Here is a 21,738-nt window from a genome sequence, read left to right on the forward strand (position 1 = left end):
AATATGAAAGGAGATAACATAAACAACTTGGATCTGAAACAGAAATGAACAAGAAATGAAAACTTGTCAGAGTCTACAAAGTGCAAATCTAAGTCAACATAGAGGAAGCTGACACAGAACCCAGAACAGCTTACAGATTAAAGGTAGCACCTAACTGTGACTGTGAAAGTATAGATGGCGTTAAAACAGGAGGATTAAGGAGGGCACATATTGCATGGAGCACTGGGCATTATACACAAATAATGAATCATGGAACACTACATCAGAAACTAAGAATGTACTGTATGGTGACTAACATAACATAATAAAAAATTATTATTAAAAAAAAACAGGAAGATTGGAAAAAAGTATAAGAATCACCTAACTGTCCCAATATACTCGCATGCACACCTGGCAATTGCTCCTCCCTGCCCTGGCAGAATAATAGAACTCTCTGGTCTCTATATGAGAGACACAGGTACAGCTACAACACAGGTAACATTCTGAAAACAGACATGGGGTTAAGAGTATTTGGCCTCTCTAGCCCCTGTCCCTTCTTGGCTCCCAAAACTTGGTGAGGCTCATACTGTCCAGGCTGTATAATAGCACTACTTTCTCTGGGCAAACTGATCATCCCCAAGAAAAGATCTAAAAATACCAATGTCCCCAAAATATCGTCCCGGCCAAATCATGTTATAGTGAAGCCGACTCCACCACCATCACTGAGATACTCAGACACGCACACACATACACACAACCTTCTTATCAAGGATCACTTCTCATTATGGTAAAGCCTCTAACATGAAAAACAGAAACCAAAATAAGCAAAGAAGAGACTTTGCAGAAACAGACAATATGGGGAGATGAAAACTTTTAAACTTTAAAACGATAACTTCAGAGATGGAAGAAAAGCTATGGCATCAATGTAAAAAGAACAAGTTTCAACAGGAAGCAGATACCACCACCAAGGAACTTTCAGAGCGCAAAACAGAGCTCTTGGAAATTGGAACACTGGAAGGTAGAAGACAAAGAAACGACAAAATTCTGAGGAAAAATTACTTAGTTTATTCCCAGCCAAACTATCCACCAAGTACAAGAAAAAAATAAAGTCACATAAGACCTTGAAAATATGTTCTTCTATTCTCCCTTTTCCAGACTGCTACTGATGGACACTACCCACCAGAATGAGAACAGAAACCTATAAAAATGTTATGGGTCCCTGAAAAGGACATAAATAGAGAACAGCAACAGGACTTCTCTACTTGATAGCTGTAGTATTATAAAAAAATAATACACACATATACACAATCTTTGTTCCATGTTCCTGAAATTACACAGAGTTTCAAAAATGTTTGCAATTTCCTGAATGATAGAAATGACTTCATTATGTCAATGAAGTACTTAAGGCAAAAGGAGGGGATTCCCTGAAAAGCTTCAGGATGGGGGCTGGTCATCAGAGAAAAACCTAGATGAGATTAAAGGGCTCGAACTTTCAGTTCAACCTTCAAAGAGGGGAGGAGGTATTAGAAATTGAGTTCAATAATGTGGCAAATAATTTAATCAAGCATGTCTACAAAATGGAATTTCACTAAAAATTCTGGACAACAAAGCTTGGGAGAGCTTCCTGGTTGGTGTATCAGAGGGTAGCACGATCTGGCTTCTGTGCTTGGGACCCTCCTAGACCTTGCCCTATATACCACTTTATCTGGCTACTCATTTGTATCCTTTATAATAACACAGCATTTTCCTGAGTTGTGTGTGTTGTTCTAGTGAATTATCAAACCTGAGGTGGTTTTGGAAAGCCCTGAATTTGCTGTCAACCACGCAAAAGTTCTGATAGCCTGGAGACCCCACTTGAGAGCTGACATCTAAAGGAAGAACAGTCTTGCTGGGCTCTGCGCCCTTTATCTTGTCAGATCTGATGCTAACTCTGGGTAGTTGGGGTGAGAACTGAATTGAATTGTAGGATACCCAGTTGCTATCAGAGATTTGTTGACAGAACCCAATGGTAAAAGAAAATACCAATTTGACAGCTGTGCAGCAGACCTAGGGAACAACCAATTTAGTTCCAAATAGGAAGACAAAATGCTTCAAAAGATATGTCTCTAAGAACCAGAAAAATACAAAACTACATGTGTCTGAACACAGAAGAACAATTTAGACGTCTACTAAAAAGTAGGGGATGAAACTGATTTTTTACATGAAAAATTCAACAACTGAAAAAAGATAATAGCATTAGCCCTGAGGAAAATTTTTAAAAATGCTAGAAAATAAATATAATCATAGTCTACTACATGGCTCAAATGTGAATATCATAATTATTTTGACATACATACTATACATTAACTTAACCAAAAAACAGTGATATAATTCCATTGAGAGAAAATGGGAAGAAAAGGGGAAATGTATTACTTGTTTGGGGGTGGGGAGTGAATGGAGAAATAAATCCTCACCTTCAGTATTGGGAAGTCCTTGGATATTGAACATAACTCTAAACCAAAATGTAATGGTTACTACAAGGATCTTATTTAGAGATATAGATGTACATCTCAAAGAAACAGCTAAGAATTCAAAGTGGTTGCTTCTGGGAAATGCAAATGGAAGCAGGTATATAAATAAGCCATACAGATCTATTTCAGTGCTTAATTTATGTGCAAGAACTATATTAACAAAAATACAAATTTTTAAAAAGTATCACCACCTACAAGAGTACTGTGACATTATCACAGGAAGTATTATTATTTTAAGGGACAGGATCCAAGAGGTGTGGTGGCATTCCTGAGCTCAAACAATTACAGAAGGTGTGAGTTCAGTTTTAAACTCTCTTCTTATGATCCCAAATCTTATGTATCTCTCTGGATCTTCCCCACAGCAACTTGTAAATAAGTGAAGTGTTCTGATATCACCAAAGGGAAAAAGACAAGTTCTGGCTAGAAGGGACCAGGAAATCTCTATTTGCACTAGGCCTTCAGCCATTTCAGGCTGCTTTTTTGCAGGCAAGGAAAGTGCCTGGATGAGTCTGCTCCCTTCTCTCTTGCCTCAACCTGGCTTCTGGTCTGGGCTGGGTGAAGGATGGAGAAAGGGCAGTCCACAGCATGACCCCTGATACCTGATGAGCTCTCAACAGTTTGTATGCCTTTTGTAGTTTCTCAGTGCATCGTGGCCCCACCTTTATAACTCCCGTGGACTTGCCCCACCTTTACAACTCCCTTGGACTTGCACCAACTTTGGTGTTCAATTAACAAAATAAGTTGAATAGCAGTATATCTGACAGGGCTACAGCAAGGACTAAATGGAAAGCCAGGCATTGACATTGGCTACTGCTGTCATCCCTCTGATCTTGCAATCCATAGTGAGCATCCAGAGCCCTTGAGGCCCACTGTGTTCCTCAAGGTATACAGCTCTGTCATCACCCCTTGACATGTATGCTTTTTCCTCCCACTGGACTTTGATACCTGCGTCAATGCCTTCACACCTTAGTGAAGCCACCTTCCCACCCAGGCCAGTTACAGATGGCTTTCCTTAATGAATGCATTAGTCAGGGTTCCCCTAAAAAAAAAAAAAAAAAAAAAAAAAAAAAAGAAGGAAAAGAAACCAAGGATATATATAAAATGTATTACAGGAAATGGTTCCCACAATTACGAAGGCCAAAAAGTCCCATGATCTGCCATCTGCAAGCTGGGGAATGAGGAAAGCCAGTGGTACAATTCAGTCTGAGTCCAAAAGCCCAAGAACTGGGGGGCCAACAGTGGAAGTCCTTCCAGAACTGAAAATTTGGAAAGCCCATGAACCAGGAGCACTGATATCCCTGGGTAGACGATGGATGTCTCAGTCCAGGTAGAGAGAACGAAATCCACCCTTCCTCTGCTTTTTTGTTCCATTAGGGTCCTCAATGAATTGGCTGACACCCAGCAGCATGGATGAAAGTTCTTCTTTACTCAGTCTATAAATTCAAATGCTACTCTCTTCTAGAAGCACCCTCAAAGACACCCCCAGAAATAATGTTTTACCAGCTATCTGAGCATCCCTTACTCCAGTCAAGCTGACACATAAAATTAATCATCCCAGTGAGCCTCCAAGAGAGGAAGATACAATAGTGAGTCTACTGTTAACATCTCCCTGTTGTAGCTTTTTCCCATCTAATATTTATTTTGGTCTGTTTCTTTTTACCTGAGTATTTTTAATTTAGAAGTAGCATAATTTGATTAATTTGAAAGTAGCATATAGCTGGAACTTTTAAAAATGAATCTGGGGTTTCCATTTATAAATAGGTGTATCTACCATTTCACAATAGTGATTATGGATAAGACTGGGCTTGTTTCTGTCATCAAAATGTGTTGCTGTTTTCCCCCACAGCATTTTGCTGTGTTTGTTAAAACCATTTCTATATAATCCTGGAGTGTTTAAGTTTCTTTGCTTCATTTTTTTCCCCTTCAAGGTTTGAAAATTTTATAATTTTCTTATGGTGGTTATTTAAAATTTTTTATTAAAAAAATATATATATATATGTATGTATATATATATATACGTATATATATATATATATACATACATATATATATAAAGAGAGAGTGTGTGCAGGAGAGATCTGGGCTACAAATTGCTATGAACATTTCAAACATTTCAGAGATTGTTGTTGCTTGACACTTTAGGCTTAATGGGAATTTTTTCTGGTCTCTGGCTACTTACATTTCTTATACCCCACTTATAAGGATTTGGTTAGGATTTGGGTTTTTTTGTTTTTGCGTAAATGAAATGCACGTCCTAACAATTCTTTTAGATAGTTTGTGGGTGGTAAACCTTGAATCCTTGTATACTTAATTTGTGTGTGTGTGTGTGTGTGTGTGTGTGTGTGTGTGCTTTTCTACTTGACTTTGTAGAGATTTGGGGGATATGAATCAGTTTGTCATCTGAGCTTTGACATTCTAGCCCACTGTCTTCTCAAATCCCAGGTTTTCCTTGTAAGATGACACATGTCATTTTGGCAATCATCCTTTGGCAAATGATTTTCATCTGTTCTAAATGAATTAAAGATTTTCTTTTCTTATACTCAGTGTGTTGAAATTGAAGTATTTGGTGTGACTGCTTTCATGTTTTCCTTGAACTCTAGAAGCTTTTTTAAAAATCATTTTTTTATTTTTCTTACTTCCCATTTGTTCAGTTATCTCTTTCTGAGACATACAGTAGACTCGAGTCAGAAGTCATTCTACTACCTACTATCAATCAGTGATTTCCAAACACAATTTCCCACTGACAAATTTCTTGATAAAGGGGGATCCAGGTCTGGAGAGGGAGATATACTATAAGCCTGGTACATTTCATTTTATTTTGTTCTAGAAACAGAGAAAATATCCACGGTCACAGAAACTACACCAAAAAGACATATGAGTCAACCTGACAATTTGAGCATTAGAAACAATAACCGCAGTGAAATAAAACATATCAAATATCCCCCCAAAATAATTCAAAATGGTAATAAAATCTCATTGGTCACCTATTTAAATATCTTGAATATTGTATATTTTTTAAAAATCTCCAAACGAACCTGGGTTCAAGTCCCAAGGCTTCTCTGCGTACATGAGAATGATCATAATGTAGCAGACTGTTCACATGATCATTGAAGAGACACAAATAAGGTGTATTACAGTGTTTGAAAACCTTAAAGTTATATACATACAGATGATGACATTTTAAGGTTCTTTTCATATTCAGATATTGAGATACACACCCAAAGTCAAACCTATTAGTGGGGGAGCCAGGCCTGAATCCCACCCACCTCGGGTCATAGCCACAGTCCTTTCTAGATTCCCTGACAGATACAATGATAATTGTCAGAAGGAAACTCATATTCCTTCAAAAAGCAGATTTCTGAAATCAGTGCAATCTTTCCAATCTACACAAAGCTACAACATGTGTCCCATCTTGCTATTCATTTCCTCTGTTTCAGATCAAGTTTCAAGCACTTTATAAGCATTTCTCTCTAATTTGGTGTGCTTTTAAAGTGATATTTGGAAAAATGCAGGAAGCCAGTGGAAAGATGGTTTGTGATGAGACATCAGTGACCAGCTGCTCCCCACTGATGCAAACCACCACTGGAAAGGAAACAAATTTCCTGTCATGAATATTCCCTTTCAGTTTTTAATTTAATCCACTGCCCATAATTTTCCCTGTCAATGACAATGAAGGTGCCATCTGTACGCTGCTGTTTTAATACGCACGCGATGGTTACTGACAAAGGATCGTCCGGGCCATGACTGTTCCATTAATTGCTTCATACACAGGAAGAAGATGAGGGGTCCAACTGGCCTGACTCCCGCTGAGGGATATAAACTAAGGAGAAATTCCCTGTGGCTGTGGACCATCTTCCAGTTCAGCTCCAGGTTACAGAGAGCAGCATTAAATGCCTCTCTCATTCCTAGGACCCTAAGTCAGTACATATCAATCCCTGGCCTAACCACTTTGAGAAAAAAGCCTCTGATGCAGTTTCTGCTTACTCTGGAGCAATAAAACACACAACTACTAATATAAAGAACAGGGAAGCCTCAAAGCCAGATTTAGAGACATTCTCCTGCTTTAACTATCTACAGTCTGTTCTTTACCTAACTTAAAAACAAAACAAAACATTGACTTCCAGTTGTCTCGGGGATGTACCGCTGAAAATTAACCAGAAATGTCTGAATGTTTGCAAATATCAAGATTTTATGTAATCTGTCCATTTTTAGTCAACATTCCTATTATTCCTTAGTTTTCATCAATTAGAATTTTATGATCCTCAATCTATAGATATTTTAGGCAAATATAAAATATTGTCCTAAGTGATTCAGTAACAATTTGCTGAGTATGGCTGTAATAGTTAATGAAAAATCTAAAAGTAACACTTTTAGTTTTAAGTAGAAAACCTTGTAAGGAAGTTTTTAAATGTGTTTAAGTATTTTAAAAGCTTTGGCCAATTCATAAAATAGACACACAGATCAGTGGAACAGAACAGAAAACCCAGAAATGAACCTACAATTATATGCTCAGTTAATCTTCAATAAAGCAGAAAGAATAGGGATATCTGGGTGGTGCAGTCAGTTAAGCCTCTGACTCTTGGTTTCGGCTCAGGTAGTGATCTCATGGTCATGAGATAGAGCCCTATGTTGCGCTCCATGCTCAATGCAGGGTCTGCTTAGAGTTTCTACCTCCCTTTCCCTCTGCCCCTCCCCCAGCTCTCTTCTCTCTCAAAAAAAATAAACTCTTTAAAAAAGAAAAAGCAGGAAAGAATATCCAATGGAAAAAAGAGAGTCTCTTCAACAAATGGTTGGGAAAACTGGACAGCCACAAGCAAATGAATGTGGATGTTCATTCCACTGGACCACTTCCTTATACCATACACAAAAATAAATTCTAAATGGGTGAAAGACCTAAATGTGAGACATGAAACCATCAAAATCCTAGAGGAGAACATAGGTAGTAACCTCTTTGACATTGGCTGTAGCAACTTCTTACTAGATATGTCTCCTGAGGCACAGGAAACAAAAGCAAAAATGAACTATTAGGACTTCATCAAAATAAAAAACTTCACAGCGATGGAAACAATCCCCAAAACTGAAAGGCAACCTACAGAATGGGAGAAGATATTTGCAAATGACATATCTGATAAAGGGTTAGTATCCAAAATCTATAAAGAATTTATTAAACTCAACACCCAAAAAACAAATAATCCAGTGAAGAAATAGGCGAAGACATGAACAGACATTTTTCCAAAGAAGACATACAGAGGGCCAACAGACACATGAAAAGATGCTCAACATCACTCATTCTTAGGGAAATGCAAATCAAAACTACAATGAGATGCCACCTCACACCTGTCAGAATGGCTAAACTCAAAAATACAAGAACTAACAGATGTTGGCAAGGATATGGTGAAAGGGGAACCCTCTTACACTGTTGGTGGGAATGCAAACTGGTGCAGCCACTCTGGGAAACAGCGTAGAAGTTCTCAAAAAGTTAAGAATAGAACTACCCTATGATCCAGCAATTGTACTACTAGGTGTTTACCCAAGGAATACAAGCATACTAATTCAAAGGGACAAATACACCCCAATGTTTATAGCAGCATTATCTATAATAGCCATATTATGGAAACAGCCAGTGTCCACTGAATGATGAATGGATAAAGAAAAGTGGTGTATATATACAATGGAATATTAGTCATAAAAAGAATGAAATTTTGCCATTTGCAATGGAATGGAGGAAGCTAAAGAGTATTATGATAAGTGAAATGAGTCAATCAGATAAAGTGAAATAAATCAATCAGATAAGTGAAATAAGTCAATCGGATAAAGACAAATACCATATGATTCCATTCATGTGGAATTTAAAAAACAAAACACATGAGCAAAGGGAAAAAGAGAGAGAGACAAACCAAGAAACAGGCTCTTAACTATAGAGAACACACTGATGACTAGCAGAGGGGAGGTGGGTGGGGGATGGGTGAAATAGGTGATGGGGATTAAGGAGGGCACTTGTGGTGAGCACTGGGTGTTGTATGGAAATGCTGACTCACTATCTTGTACACCTGAAGGTAATATTACGTTGTATGTTAACTAACTGGAGTTTAAATAAAAACTTAAAAAAAGAAGGAAAGCTTTGGCCAATTTTTAAAACCCATAAAACACTTCATTTAATATATAAGCTATGAATATACACTAAAAATTTTTCAAGCTTACATAATAAAAGTTCATTACCTCATTACAGGCTCTCTTTGAAAATAGTATAGAAAGGTTTTACATTGCTTAGGACACTTGGGGAACTTTATTTTGATTTTTCTTCAGTATTGGATTATAAGCATCCAAAAGAAAGATAAAAACAGAAAATCCATCCCCCATCTCATTTAACAGCCACCAAACTTCATCATGAGACCCTACTTTGAGGTACACCCTGTCATTCCTAATAAACAAACTCATCCTGAAAATAAAAATATCCCTACTGAAAATTTTCAAATAATAGTGCTTTAATCCTAATAGGAGTCCAAAAGTATTCAACAAGTTAGTAGTTTTGTTAGAGTAAATGCATCATTTTCTACAGTGACTACTTTAAAAGAAAATATTTATTTACATTTAAATAAATTGTATATGTAAGAAGTATGAGAAAATGCTTATTATCTCATTCTTGGTAAAGTCAAAGGTGTTGCCAAGGAACAGGGAATTATAACTTTCAATTGTATTTTTGAGACAGGACGTTTTAAGCATATATTCAAGATGTCACAAAGGCCATCTGAAAGACATGATCATACACCATTCTGAGGAGCTGCACTGATCTAAGATGACAGAGACAACTTCACCCAAGTGTTCACTGCTCAGTTTAAAGGATCCCATTAAATATCAAAATGTATTATAGAAGTATCAACATGGACATGTGAATCAAACAATGGATTAAACATACAAAACAGCATATTTATGCCATTGGCTGAGTTGCTGGTAAGAATAAACTGCTTCTAGTTCAAGAGGTCAGCTTAAACATACCCATTTATTTCCCCTTTCCCTCTAAGACCACTGAAGTTAAAATAAAGGAGCAAAATGGTATAAATGCTCCCAAAACAAAGAGAATGGAAATGGGATCACAAAAAAGTAAGATATTTCAATACATTACGTACAGGGAGAACACATACAGGGAGGCTTAGTATCTGCAAACGTAGAGTGAAGGGAGCCATATGCTAAATACTAGTGAGGGGGCTGCAGGGTGAGAGGAGCAGGTGTGCCCCATGGAACCTGGAACCTCACTGAGTTCAGAAGTGAACTGAAGGAGGCAGGGAGGACGGAGTGGAGTTGACATGGGTGAAGTGACAGAGAGCTGTGGAAGAGAGAGCTGTCGGGGTGCCTGGGTGGCGCAGTCGTTAAGCGTCTGCCTTCGGCTCAGGGCGTGATCCCGGCGTTATGGGATCGAGCCCCACATCAGGCTCCTCCGCTATGAGCCTGCTTCTTCCTCTCCCACTTCCCCTGCTTGTGTTCCCTCTCTTGCTGGCTGCCTCTATCTCTGTCAAATAAATAAATAAAATCTTAAAAAAAAAAAAAAAAAAACAGGAAAGGAGAGCTGTCAACTCCCTTCTGAGAATAACCATCAGCCAGGGTTTCTCCTCACACAATTGAGTCAAAACTCAAAAAAAAAAAAAAAAATGGATTGGTTAGAACTGGCTAGTCTAACATGGTGGCCACCAGCAAGCTGTGACTACCGAGTCCTTGATACGTGACCAGTGCTGAGTTGGGCTGTGAGTGTAACACACACACTGGATTTCTAAGACTTCGCTCTGCCCTTCCCAGAAATGTAAACCATCTCATTAACAAGGGTTCTACATTGGCTATGTGTTGAAATTTTAATAACTAGATATATTTCATTAAGTAAAATACCTTATTAAAATTAATTATACCTATATATTTTTATTTTTTAAGTGTGGCCTCCAGAAAATCTAAAATTACATCTGTAGCTGACATTGTATTTCTATCGGATAGCACTGAATTAGAGAATAAAGAAGCTAATGTGATGAGAGATGCCCCTGGACAAAGCATCCAGCCCTTTGGCACTTAGCGTCTTCAAAAAAATGTAACAGTCCTCACCCAAGCCCTAAAACCACAGATGACACTAAAACCTACTCTCAAACACAGCACTTTCACCAATGTTTCTCTTCCCTAGTTTTAAAATACGAAGAGAAATCTAAGAATCAGAAACCAGTTTAGGAAAGCTTGCAAACAAATCGTAAAAATAAACAGAAAAACAAATAAGTAAATGAGCAAAATTAAAAGAAAAAGGAAAAATCATCTTAGAAGAAATAATATTATTCAGTTTAAAACAAATGAATTAAAAAAATAAAGAAATAAACGATAACCCTCAACCGATATCCTCTGAGAAAGGAGGTCAACTGTATAATGAACAGAGAGAATAAACAGCATGACTAAAGACTTGGAAAAAGAAAGGAACGATAAGATTTGGTGAAAAGTATAAAAAAGGAGTATATAAGTATATAAAAACAATCATCTGAACTTGACGGCAGGATAGTTGACAATATGCTCAACCCCATTGAATAGCACAGACGTCACAGCATTAGACCCAAACAGAAGGAATTATAGGCTCAGAAAAAAATGGCTTTGCAGAGAATACAGTTTACATTGTCACAAAATCGTGAAGGCAGCTTTAAAAAAAAGAATCAAGATACAATAGAATCAAGTTACAGAGAAAGTACATATGGTTACAGGAGAGAATGTAAATGTTACCAACATGGAGAAAGAAGGAGGTTAAAAAAAAAAAAAGTAGGGGCAGCCCTGGAGTGCTTACAGACAGGGAAACTAAATTATGGTTAACAGAAATGACCGTCTTAAGACATCTTTTGAAGGAATAAAAGTGATCAGTGAAAGTGACAACAGTAGTGTGAGAGCAGACAGGGAGAGCTGTGAGTGAATCAAGTTCATATCTCATCGTAACAAGAAGTCAACAGCAAATGGATAAAGCTGATCAATCAACGATTGATTTAATAAATGAGTATTAAAACAAGATTCATAACCAGAAACAGAGGCTGCTGAAGGACTCTGGGGAACAGACAACAATGGGCAAAGTGGGATAGGGCTAGGGGTTCTCATAAATCCTTACTACTGTCTCCGTAAATGTTGCATGCCACGTCGACATTTTTAAATATTAAACAATTTCATAGCCTAGGGGCACCTGGATGGCTCAGCTGGTTAAGGATCTGCCTTGCGCTCAGGTCATGATCCCCAGGTCCTGGAATCTAACCCCATGTCAGGGTCTGTGCTCAGCGGGAAGTCTGCTTCTCCCTCTCCTTTTGCCTCTCCCCCTGCTTGTTCTCTCTATGTCAAATAAATAAAATCTTTTTTAAAAATGTCATAGCCTGGGGCGCCTGGGTGGCACAGCGGTTAAGCGTCTGCCTTCGGCTCAGGGCGTGATCCCAGCGTTATGGGATCGAGCCCCACATCAGGCTCTTCTGCTATGAGCCTGCTTCCTCCTCTCCCACTCCCCCTGCTTGTGTTCCCTCTCTCGCTGGCTGTCTCTCTCTCTGTCGAATAAATAAATAAAATCTTAAAAAAAAAATGTCATAGCCTATAAATTTTCTGCATAGTATACACACATTAAATAACTGAAATATCTATCCGGGGGCCAACACAGTGGATGATAAAATGTCCAAGTATGAAATAGCTCAACAATAATGCAGCAATTACACAAACAACCTTTCAAATTAATCATCAGTCAAGATTTCCACAAAGCTGCTTAAAAGTGATACTCTAAACTACACTAAACTAAAAATCAATTCTAGGTGAATGTACATAAAATATGAAAGGTAAAACAACAACAACAACAAAAGGCTCTAAAGGAAAGTATCTTCATGAGGGTGAGAAAGGGAAGGAGTTTTTAAATAGAACACAATAAGCATTAAACATAGAAGGAAGGTTTTATGAATTGGGTCACATCAAAATGAAGAATTGCTTTCCATCAAAAGACACCATCTCTCTACAAGTATATAATACTTCGATTAAAGATTTACAAAAGACAGAAAAAATAAACCTCAAAAGAGCAAAAAGACAAGCCAAAGGGTCTGAGAGAATATTTGCAAAAGCATATAAGTGCCTAAGGGCTTATGTCCGTAATACAGAAAAACTCATACAAACCAATAAGGAAAAACTCAACAAACAAACAAGATAAAAATAGGCAAGAGGGGCGCCTGGGTGGCACAGCGGTTAAGCGTCTGCCTTCGATCCCGGCGTTCTGGGATCGAGCCCCACATCAGGCTCCTCCGCTATGAGCCTGCTTCTTCCTCTCCCACTCCCCCTGCTTGTGTTCCCTCTCTCACTGGCTGTCTCTGTCAAATAAATAAATAAAATCTTTAAAAAAAAATAGGCAAGAGACATGAATAGACACTTTTGAAAAGAAAATAACCAACTTGAAAATTAAGAAATGAAAATGTCCTGGACTCCACTGGTAATCAGGGGAACTGCTAACTAAAATCACAAAGAAGTATCACTCCGCACCCACCATAATGGTGAACTGAAAAGACTGAAAATACCAAGGGTTGGTGAGTGTGTAGAGCAACAGGGATTTTTCATACACTGCTGGTAAGAATGTTAACTGGTATATAACCATTTTGAATTCTGTTTGGCTTCATTTGGAAAACTTAAAAGTTATTGCCACCTTATGACTTAGAGTCCACTCCCATATATATATTTATATGTGATAGACAGAAATGCATTCACATGTGCATCAAAAGATATGTAAAATAAGAATATTTATGACAGAATTCTTCATCATAGACAAAAGCTAGAATCTAAATATCCATCAATAGAATAATAAATGTTATATTCATACAATAACGATGAACAGACTACAACCACAGGCAACAACTTGAGTGACTCTCATAAAAAATAAAATTAAGCAAAGCAACCCGACCCAAAAGAATACACACCGTGTGCTTCTGTTATTCCAGCTGTATAAATTTCTGGAGAAGGGCAAAACTAAACCCTGGTGCTCAAAGCCATGCTAATGGTTTCTCAGTGGGAAATAAACACATTTTTATTGCTTTATCAATATGCCTTCACCCTCGAATACAGACACTACCTCTTTTATCCCAAGACAGGAATCTTTACAGACAGTGATCCGAGAGTAGATTCCCCACTTTGAGAATCATCTCTCAGGTGGCCTATGTGAACTATAAGTCACAATTCCATCCCTCCTTGCCAGCTTCCACCTGCCGCTAGGACAGGTCAGCCCCTTCACCTACTACCTGACCTGGAGCCTGGAGTCAGGCACAGATCTAAGACTTTCCCACAGCCCACTCTCCCTCAGTGGCTTTTAATCCATAATAATGGATTTTATATAATTCCTTATTTAATCTCGTTAGTTTCGGCCAATTATTTTGGCATCCTGGGAGCTCTGATTCCTCAGCTTTTGCTGTAACTTCTAGCTTTTCTCCATGGAAATTTAAGCATATTATGTGATATCTTATTTTGATATATCAAAAGAAAATATTCAACAAGGAGAGATAAGACAACAGGTGTGTGTGTATGTGTATTTACATACACATAAATATGTACACAGACACACTTTTACAATAGTTTGGTTGGGGGGGTTGTATTTTTTGTTTATTGCTAAAATAGTTTATAGCTGATATGGACTGTCAAAAAGTAAATCATTGAAATAAATACCATGGGAACTGCTATTAGAAGGTTCTAAATGACTCTCCTCTCCTCTGAGGAGTAAAACACTACCTAATCCTAATAAATCAATATAAGGACAGAGATTTTCGTTGGCATCCCTCCATAACAAGACTATTTCTCTTCCTTTAACAGCATGTCAGGGATGAATCAGGAGCTCTGAGAAAATTGAACCCTTTGGGGAATACCTTCAGTGGTAGACCAGAAAAGCAACACTTACAAGAAAGATTCCTTTAGTAAAAGTGCCCATAATCCTCAGTCTATAAAGCTAAAGCATTTTGTATGTTTGTTTATGTCCCAAAGCCATAAAGAGGTTTAAGAGGCATAAAATTTCTACCATAATAAATCAGGATCAATTACAAAGGTGCATTGTAAACAGGTTTTAATTTAGAATTTCAGTTCTGCTCCCAGCAATGATGAACTGAATGGTTCTCACAAATCCTCCAGTAAGAACAATTAGGATGGAAAATGAAATGATCACGTGCATAAAAACACCAGAGAACTTAACAGGGCAATGAAGAATTGCAGAGCCAAGATCCAGGAAGGGAGGGAAGCCCTGAGAAGATAACACGGCTTGCGGAGCCACTTTTCAGCAACTCTTTCATGATTCTTAAAGCAACGCCTAAGAGGCCAAATAATTAAGCAGACCTTGATGAATGTGAGAGCAGGGGGACAAAACAGGAGTTCAAGATCCACTGAAAAGAGGGAAGACTCTTGTAAATTCTCTATATTTACATCCAAGTATGTATAAGCAAAAAATCAAGAGCAGACCAGCCCTTACAGGAATGGAAGGCCAGCTCCCCATCTTCTCAATGACTAACTGGATTGGGGCAATTTGTGCTTGCTGGTACCATGACCTGGATGTTGGTCAGAAACAAACAAAAACTGGAGGAAGGTAGTATCCTCAAGACCTTCAAATCATCTCTGCAATTTTCCACGTGTACTGAGGCAAAATAAAAAGGCAACCAGGCTTAGAAGCAACATCATGAATCATTTCATGTAATTTAAAAGTAACATCATGAATCATTTCAATACACACGTTTTAAACGATCTCTAAAATAAAGAGAGGGACAGAGATTGAATGTGCCCTGATGGTGAGAAATGCATGATAGTGGGAAAAGAATTCAGCTTTAGTTTAAAACTTATATTTGTTTACTACTTGGCGTATTTGTATCACTTTAAAATTAATGCCTGCTAATATTGTTTAAAGTGCTGTAATGTGGTTATACAATTTTAATTTTTAAATACTTCCCTACACACTCTATAAACACAGAGAAAAGAGAGCATGAACTACACCAGAATGTCTTGAGTGATGGTGATTTGGGTGATGAGCTTCCCCCTCAGTCTTTTTTTTAAATTTTGTTTCCTGCACAAAATATAGATATTACATTTGTAGTTTCAGGAAATACCATGTATAAAAACATTATTAGGATACTTACTTATACCTTGGGCTTTCTTCATAGATGGTGTTCAACATGTACAATTTTTACACTTCCTATTGGATAATATTAAGTTACAGTTATAGCATTTTAAATAGTGGCTGGTAGCTGCAAAATCATAGGTCTGACAAAAGCAAAGCATCACCATGGGGATGTTAGATAACACACAAGCCCTTAAGATATTGGGCTCCGCAAACACACCTGCCATCAGTTGTAGCAAACCCCAAATGCGTGACCACTGAGTTCTACTGTCTTGTGATTAAAGCTTCTAAAAGTTTGAATCTAAAAGTAGAATCTATAAAATACCCAAAATCATTCATGCATAATTATGTGTTTTACATTGTGTATAATTTTATGTGTTGATTCACATTATTCATTTTAAATGCCTTGCCTTCTGGACATGCTTTCATAACCGGGCACATTTATTTTATGCAAATCAACACCTAGAATGGCCTTAAGATGTATGCCTACAGGTGAATGACTACATGGCAGGAATAAAGGAGGAATATTATGGAAACGGTTGGCAGTTTAGAACCCTGTATTTGCATCACTTCAAAATGATTTCTTGTGTACCATCTCATTCCCAGCCCAGTTACAAGCCCAAGAAGTAAATTAATAAATGCCATGAGTCAGAGTTTGCATTTAGAAATAATTTAGACACTTTTACATAACAAATTTATCTATGTAGCTACATGAAGTTTATATAAACAGTTATACATCATGGGTTGGATATCCAAAGTGTCTCTGGATTCCGTCCACTTCTCACTTCCCCACAATGTGGGAAGTTTCGACCTCTTCATCCCTTGTCTACACTTCTCCTCCTCTCCAATCTATCCCACGCACATACTGCCCTCAGTATCCTCTATCTAAATAAACACAGATCTACTTACATCCCTCCTCTGCTTAAAAATACACCACACCTTCCCACTCTCCACCGAACATTTCACCAAGGGGCCTATTAAATAGCTAGAACAGACCACAGCAGGTAAAACAATCCCTTTGAAAATACGTGCTTTGTCTTTAAAATGTATGCATTTTTTTTTCATTCTAATCTATAATTTATACTTGTTGGATTTAATACAAATATCATGGTTTGGATTGTTTCCATTTCTAGGAAAATATGCTATGGCAAGCTGATCTTGCAGCTTCACAAATCCCCTGGCACACTGCCTCCCCATGCCCTCGGAGATATCCAGACTAGGGCAAAACCTCAACTCTGCAGAAACACTCAAGACACCTCTCACACTCTGTTCCTCTCCTGTCTCTGAACTCAACGCATACTTCCTCCAAAAACATAATCCTATCCTTCATCTTGTAAGGTGTGTTTCTAGAAAATAATTCTTACCAAAAAAGTCTGTAAAGAAAAATTAGTTTGGTCAATACTATGCCCCTCTTTTAGAAATTCTCAATAAACATAAGAACACTCAATATTCTAAGAAGTCTTGCAGCAAAACCTGTAGCCAAGAATAACTGAGAGCCAGCACTTCTTAGAACCTACCTTGCTGAAGGTGTTCTGTCCTCCACCAAAATCCTCTCACCCTGCCCCCATCACCTACCTGGAGAGTCATTCCTACTTTCTCCAACTGGCAAATTACTGCTCAATTTTAGAAATCTAACTACCTCCGCTTTGAAACCATTCCCAGCCACCCTTGCTGGAAATAAATGTTTTCCCCTATGTGTATTTGTAGCACTTTGTATAGGCATGTATGTTAAATTACACATGTGGTAATCTTGGATCTACACATCAGTCTCCCCAGCCAGACTGTGAGTTTTAGAAGTGGAAACCACCCCTTATTCATTTATGAATCCCCAGAATCAAGCAAAGTTCACAAAATGAGCTCAGTAAATATGTGTGGAATAAATTGGTGAAATAGAAATGATCTTTTGTGAATATAAAATATGCAGCATCATATGCCATCTCCCTATCCCAGCCAGGAAATCTCTGCTGGAAGAAAGGGGAACAATAAGAAGACTTGGAGGGCAGGGTAATGGTCTCTAGAACAGCCCAAAGTAAGTAAATGACACCTATTAACCAAATTTATGAAGAGAATCTCATGCCAGTCAAGACTGTCACATGAATCTCTTATGAGAGCCACCATATCTCTGTCCAGGGTGCAAAGATTCCAGCTGGAGAGCCCTGGCTCTGTTTCAAAACCAAGCAGAGTCAAGTCCGAATAGAATACAAATGTTTGCATATTTCATTATTTCTGATATAGAGACTTCCTTTTCACCTAGGATCTCAGGACCGTCACACTCAATCAGCTACGGTTCAGCCAGTTTAAATAAATTAAGCCAACTGTTCTGCAAAAGAAGTTACCAACTCCAAAGATGCAAAGGACTTGCAAGTCAGATGTTTTCCTTGCAGCCCTGCCTCCAACCAATGAGCAACTTTGGGCAAGTGACCACACCTTTCTAGGCATCAAATTCCCTACCTCTGAGTTGAGTAGCTACATAATTGAGATCGCGCAAACCTTCAGTGAATTAACAGTGTATGTCAACCACTTTTTCTTATTTAATCCTCTTGAAACCCTGTGAAGTGGGTATTACTATTCTCATTTTACACATGAAGAAACAGGGCTTAGAGAGGTAAAGTAATTTGTTCAAGGCCACACCATGAGCTTGCAACATTGCCTGCCGGGGAAGTTCAATGGGTTCATGGCTGGATGGCCAAGGTGAGACCAAAGTTTTTCCCTTCTCGCCTTCCCATGACCACAGGCTGCTCATGGCTGTCTTCACGTGTGTTTCTCTAACACTGGAATGATGATGATACCCAGTACTCATGGTTTTTGTTAGTTTTTAAAATTTCCTAACTTGACACAAGCTTGTGTTTTATTATTTCTTTGTCACATTATGTAACTCTAGCTGACACCTAAGCTTTTCATAAGACCCCCAAATCCCTCATTTAACCTGATTCCTTAAGGATCCTTAAGGAGGCAAAAGCACCCAGAAAGAAGCTTGCAGCTGCACAATGAGGGATCTCTACTCCAAAGAGACTGCCGCAGCCTTAGGAGGACGGCTCTGCTTGCTCCCTGTTCCTGCTCCTTGGCTGGCTAAGCAGCCACTCTACCTTCACATGCCATCCAGCCAACACGAGGACCACTCCAGAGACAGCTGTGGAGCATACCCAGGTGAGGCCATCTGGCTGGCTGGAGCCAATCCTGGGCAAATGGGGTGGGGGTGGGGGCACCTTCTCAGCCTATCACATACCACTTGTGGAGTGTGTTAGCTTACCTGACAGGTCCTCTCTCTGTGTGTAGGGGTGGGGCAGGGAGTGTTGTTTGGCTTGGTGCATTTTGAGGAAAATAACCACAGTCATGTGCTAGCTTTGTGGTCTCTCAAAGTTGCCTTCATATCTTTAGCTCACCACGGTCTATTTCATTAACAGGAGAGTACAAACTCAGGACACTTACAGAACTTACCTAAGAGCAGCCATCCAGAAACCATCACAGCTGGAACCCACCAAGGCTCTCAAGTACAAATCCTGAACCTCTCGAAGTCACAGAGAAGTTGCTCTTTAATAAAGTGGTTGCCTCCCCAAACACCCAGAGCCTTGTGCCGCTCCCAAAGCCTCCACACTTCATTTCTCTGACCTGGCTTCATTCAATACTAGAGCTTCCTTTTTCAGACTCTCTTCCCCTAACTCCAAATCTGCATCCTTTCCCCTCTCCTGTAATCCAAGCTCTGTAAACAGCAATTTTTGTTCTTTTGTAACCTGTACAACAGCACGTGTCTACAGCCCTCCTGATAAGCCATCCATGTCATCACATATACACTGAATACTTTAAAGCATAGTTCTGTCTGTAGGAGGAAGTACACATTTAACACAGGTATAGTGTGGAAGAAGAAGTCATTCATCACGGCAATTCTAACTAGGTTAAGTGATGTAACATGCATCATCGTGGTAGTGTGGGTATTCTTTATTTGTGGGGTTATGAAATACCACCTGTCTTCTTACACCACTTATATGCACCCCTCTGGTGGGTCTTAGCACTTTCTACATGGAACTGAGGCTATCTGCACACCTCTTTCCCACCAGTCTTCCCTCCCCCGAACACCATTGTCCCTGTGCCCCAGAACAGAGTCTAATGTCTTGTACAGACTAGACACAGAAACCCATTTATAATGCATTAAACACTTTTGTAAAATATTTGTATCGTATGAAGGATATGTCAATGAACTCTGAACATTCAAGGCAGTCTAGAAGAGCAAAAGAAGAAAAAAAAAACTTACACACATTACAGATTTGTCAACGAAAGTGAGCCCTAATAAGTCCACAAAGAAAGAACCCCATGGGGCTGGGAGCAGCTGCCTGAAGGAACAGACAAGTGTATCTCGAGTGTGGAGCCTTGCTCACCATTCAGAGCGAGACTACCAGCACTACTCTCACCAGGAAGGAAAAAAAAAAAAAGTCCATTATTGGAATTGGGGCGAGGGGCGTGTAAATGCTCACAGCTGGCCATCTGCCTGGACAGATTAACCAGCTGCAAAGCCCAAGGCCAAGCCCCTACCCAAAGAAGCTATATACTACAGGCAGCAGCAAAGTCTAGAGATAGCTCAACTGACACGGACAGCATGCTAACACTTACACCATAACGGGTACTAAAACGTGATCATTTGGACCCTATTCTTGCTGATACTGGCTCAGGATGGGGATCCGTTCATCCTGAGTTTCCAAGCTGAGGGAAAGGTGGAACTGAAGTACCCACGCACAAGTGGCTGGGGCAGTGAAACATGTTTCCCCGGGTTCCTTCTGGGCGGGTGGGGAAACTGAGGCACACAGCAGCGGTTGGGCCCAGATCAGGGGCAGAGCGCTAGCCTTCCTGGCCTTGAGCCAGCAAGCGTGTCCCAGTCAAGCTACACCGCCTGGCCGCCTGATGCTTCCGCCACCCCTCGGAAACCTCAGCGGGGAGAGGACAGCCTTGCGGCCGGGGCGGACTCACCACGTCCATGATCTGCAGGAGACTCAGGGAGAAGTAGACGGTGAGCGGTAGCGAGTCGTTGGCCACCGGCCTCTCCAGGGGGTTGTAGTTCTTGACCAGCTCCTTGTAGAGCTTCCTCTGGAACTCGCCTTGTAGGGACACTTAAGGAGAGGAGAGCCCGGCGGGCTGCTCAGGGAAGGCCAGCGGGGGTGCGCCCCACTCCCCCTGCCCGTGACCCCTGCCGCCTAAAGCAAGCAGCCCAGACGAACGGGGCTCGCCCTTCCCGGGCAGCCCCGGGTAGCGCCACCCACCGTCCCTCCTCGCGCGAGCCCCCAAACCTGGCCCCGGCGCGGGGCGCTCAGAGCCGCCAGAATGCGCCCGGCATCCCGCGGAGGAGGAGTAGAGGACTGGGAGACCGGCGGCTTTACCGTGCAAGAGCGACGCGGCCAGCGCCAGCCAGACCGACCCGCGCATGTTGGGACTCGGAGCTGCCACGGGCCGGCGCGCCCCGCGTCTCGCTTGTCGGCCCGGGCCTGCGCCTGCGGCCGCGGAGCCGCCTCTCCCGGCTCGGCTCGCGCGCCTTTAAAGAGCCGAGCGCGCGCCCCCGCCCCGCCCCGCCCGCCTCCGCGCGCTTCTCCACGTGACGAACCCCGCCCCCGCCCCCACCTCAGCCGGCCCGCGGGGGCCTGGGCGGCTCGGCGGCTGCCCGGGGAACTGCAGCCAGCAGGTGTAAGTGGGAAGTGCACCCCGGCTCTGGTTACTGTGTGGGCACCCCGCTCCGCCTCCGTTTCCAACGCGCTGTCCCTCTGCATCGCGCCTCGCACCAAGCCGGGGGCTGTCCAGGGCCAGGCTCTGTCTCTCCCTTCTGTTCTTGGTCCCCACACCGCTCCCTCCTGCTCTCAGACAGAAGCTATGTGGGGTCGTTGGGAGAGAGCGGGACAATTCTGGCGTGCAGTCCTCCAGGGTCCTCCCTCCCTTACTCCAGTGGCTAGGTGACAGCGACTGGGAACCAGGCTCCCACAGGTTGGGAAGTCTCTCCAACCAGAAACAACAGACCTGAGAGGAAGCCCCCCTCCTACCCCCAGCCCCGGTGTTCTGTCAGCAACCATTTGCTGGGCATCACCAGCCCGATTCTCATTTAGGTTCTGGAAGTGTTGAGAAGAGAGAGGAAATCTCTGCCTGGAGACATTCTATAGGGGAGGAGAAAAG

At 40.7% G+C, this 21,738-nt stretch overlaps 1 protein-coding gene across 2 annotated transcripts in view; it reads right to left on the bottom strand.

Moving 5' to 3' along the window:
• CHRNA7 (cholinergic receptor nicotinic alpha 7 subunit) overlaps window positions 1-21,003 on the bottom strand; it is a 104,893-nt gene extending 83,890 nt beyond the window's left edge. The window contains exons 1-2 of one of the 2 annotated variants that reach the window (XM_040642664.1): window positions 20,958-21,003; window positions 20,551-20,690 (exon numbers count right to left, since the gene is read on the bottom strand). In XM_040642664.1, the coding sequence (XP_040498598.1) occupies window positions 20,551-20,690; window positions 20,958-21,003 (186 nt within the window). Of the gene's footprint in view, window positions 1-20,550; window positions 20,691-20,867 lie in introns of both variants that reach the window. The other variant, XM_040642662.1, reaches the window with a different exon arrangement.
• Window positions 21,004-21,738: the final 735 nt, after the last annotated feature.

This window comes from Ursus maritimus, unplaced genomic scaffold (genome assembly GCF_017311325.1).
Source record: "Ursus maritimus isolate PB19 unplaced genomic scaffold, ASM1731132v1 scaffold_27, whole genome shotgun sequence".
NCBI lineage: Eukaryota > Metazoa > Chordata > Mammalia > Carnivora > Ursidae > Ursus > Ursus maritimus.